The sequence below is a fragment of the Salpingoeca rosetta genome (assembly GCF_000188695.1).
Source record: "Salpingoeca rosetta unplaced genomic scaffold supercont1.4, whole genome shotgun sequence".
NCBI lineage: Eukaryota > Choanoflagellata > Craspedida > Salpingoecidae > Salpingoeca > Salpingoeca rosetta.
In genome coordinates this window covers 1,998,910-2,000,718 of record NW_004754930.1, presented here as the reverse complement: position 1 = coordinate 2,000,718, position 1,809 = coordinate 1,998,910, and the positions used below count along the sequence as shown (strand labels likewise).

At 57.6% G+C, this 1,809-nt stretch overlaps 2 protein-coding genes across 2 annotated transcripts in view; one reads left to right on the top strand and one right to left on the bottom strand.

The window, feature by feature from the left end:
• Positions 1 to 543, bottom strand: part of PTSG_01501 (uncharacterized protein) — a gene marked incomplete at its 3' end in the record, with an annotated part of 4,112 nt that extends 3,569 nt beyond the window's left edge. Inside the window, exon 1 of the mRNA XM_004997421.1 lies at positions 7 to 543. Within this exon, the coding sequence (XP_004997478.1) occupies positions 7 to 491 (485 nt within the window). The 5' untranslated portion in view covers positions 492 to 543. The remainder of the gene's footprint in view (positions 1 to 6) is intronic.
• A 724-nt stretch (positions 544 to 1,267) lies between these two features.
• Positions 1,268 to 1,809, top strand: part of PTSG_01500 (uncharacterized protein) — a gene marked incomplete at both ends in the record, with an annotated part of 1,783 nt that continues 1,241 nt past the window's right edge. The window contains 2 exons of the mRNA XM_004997420.1: positions 1,268 to 1,288; positions 1,600 to 1,809. The exon at positions 1,600 to 1,809 is cut by the window's right edge and continues 760 nt beyond it. Coding sequence (XP_004997477.1) covers positions 1,268 to 1,288; positions 1,600 to 1,809 — 231 coding nt within the window. The remainder of the gene's footprint in view (positions 1,289 to 1,599) is intronic.

Here is a 1,809-nt window from a genome sequence, read left to right as displayed (position 1 = left end):
TCGCACGTGTACAGCGCCTGCTGCTGGTAGGTGCGGGGCTGGTCTTGGCTGGCCACGGTGGCAAAGGGACGAGAAGGCGGCAGCCCACACGACAGCACATCGCACGAGCGCCCATCCGCTTGCAGCTCAAACCCGGCAGGGCAGGAGCACTCAAACGACCCAATTGTGTTGGTGCATGCGTCTTGGCACGCCGTGCTGAACGACTGCTCTTGTTGGGCGCTGTTGCCGGTTGCGGCCGTGTAGGCTGCATACGCGTCTGGGTCGCACTCGTTGACGTCACGACACGCCAGCTCCGTGTTGGTGTAGGTCTGATCGGCCCGGCACGTGCGGGTGAACGAGGTCATGTAGGCAGGCGTACTGTCTGGCGGAAGGAGCGTGGTGAGCGTGCTGCCGGATGTGGTGTTGTAAACGACGTTACCGGAGTGGCACGAGTACACAACGGAGTCCTCAAAGTCCCTTCCACGCTGTGTCCTTCTTCTTGATGCTGTCATCTCCAACACCGTGCACGCACGCACACACACACGCACACCCACACACGCATGCACCCTGTGCACCCTTACACCACGGGCTGTGGACCACCATCAACACTGCTGTGGTCGTGTCGCTGCTGCTGTCGCTTGGGCACTGACTCGCCACTGCCACTGCTGCCGCCGGTGACTGTTGCTGCTGGTGGTGGTGGTGGTGTTCACCTACTCCTCATGCACATCTCTGCAGCATCGGCGGTGGAGGGTGTGTTGGCTGTTGCTGTTGGTGGTGGTGAGGGGAGATGGCTGCCAGGGAGAGCGGGAAAGAGCGGGAAAGACGAGCAGCAGCTGCAAGGTGGAGAATGTGCAGGTGTGCAGGCGGTTGTGTGTGAGAACGACGAATGAGACAACGCACCAAGCAAGGCAAAGCAGGCAGCCGCACGACACACATGCATGCACATTGATGTGGGACAACAAGGGGAGACAGGGGCAACAAAGACAGCGAGCACAAAAAAAGCACACTGGTGCGGTGCGCAGCTTACACACATACATGTGCAGAGATGCACTCACGTTGCTCATCGCTGGCTTGTTTGTGGTGTGGTGTGTGTTGGTGTTGCTGCTTCCACAACCGCACAAGCGTGGCTGGATGGTCATTACATGGCAGCTGTTGTCAGTTCGCTGGTGTTGTAACGATAGCTCCCAACTCAAGGCCCTGTGTTGCAACCGCAGAAGGAAGGACAAAAGCGAGTGTGGGTGGTGTTGAGAGGAGGAAGGGAACCATGTGAGCAAAGACACACAAGAAAATGGGAGGTGGTGATGATGTCGTGTGGTTGGAGAAGAGAGCGTGCACGTCGACACACACACACACACACACACACACACACACACACACACACACACACACACACACACACACACACACACACACACACACACACACACACACACACACACACACACACACACACACACACACACACACACACACACACACACACACGCACACACACCAAACGCAAGACCAAGAGACGATTGGTTTCTGGGATCGTTGGTCCTGTTCATCAAACACCGGTTTCGAGCGTTTTGCGTGGACCCGTGAACAGGCAAGAAAGACGACTGTCTCTTCTCTCCTCAGGACAGCAGACCGGCCCCCATCCAGGCAACAAGGCGCATCCACGAAGACGAAGAAAGGAAGAAGGCAGTGATGATGTGGGGAAAAGGATGCCTGCAGGCACGTGTGCTGCTTCTCCCCGCGCTTCTGGCGGCGGTGTGCTCCATGCCGTTCATCTGCATTGGCAAAGTGACGATGGTGGAGGACGATGCGGGCGCGTTTCACATCAACACG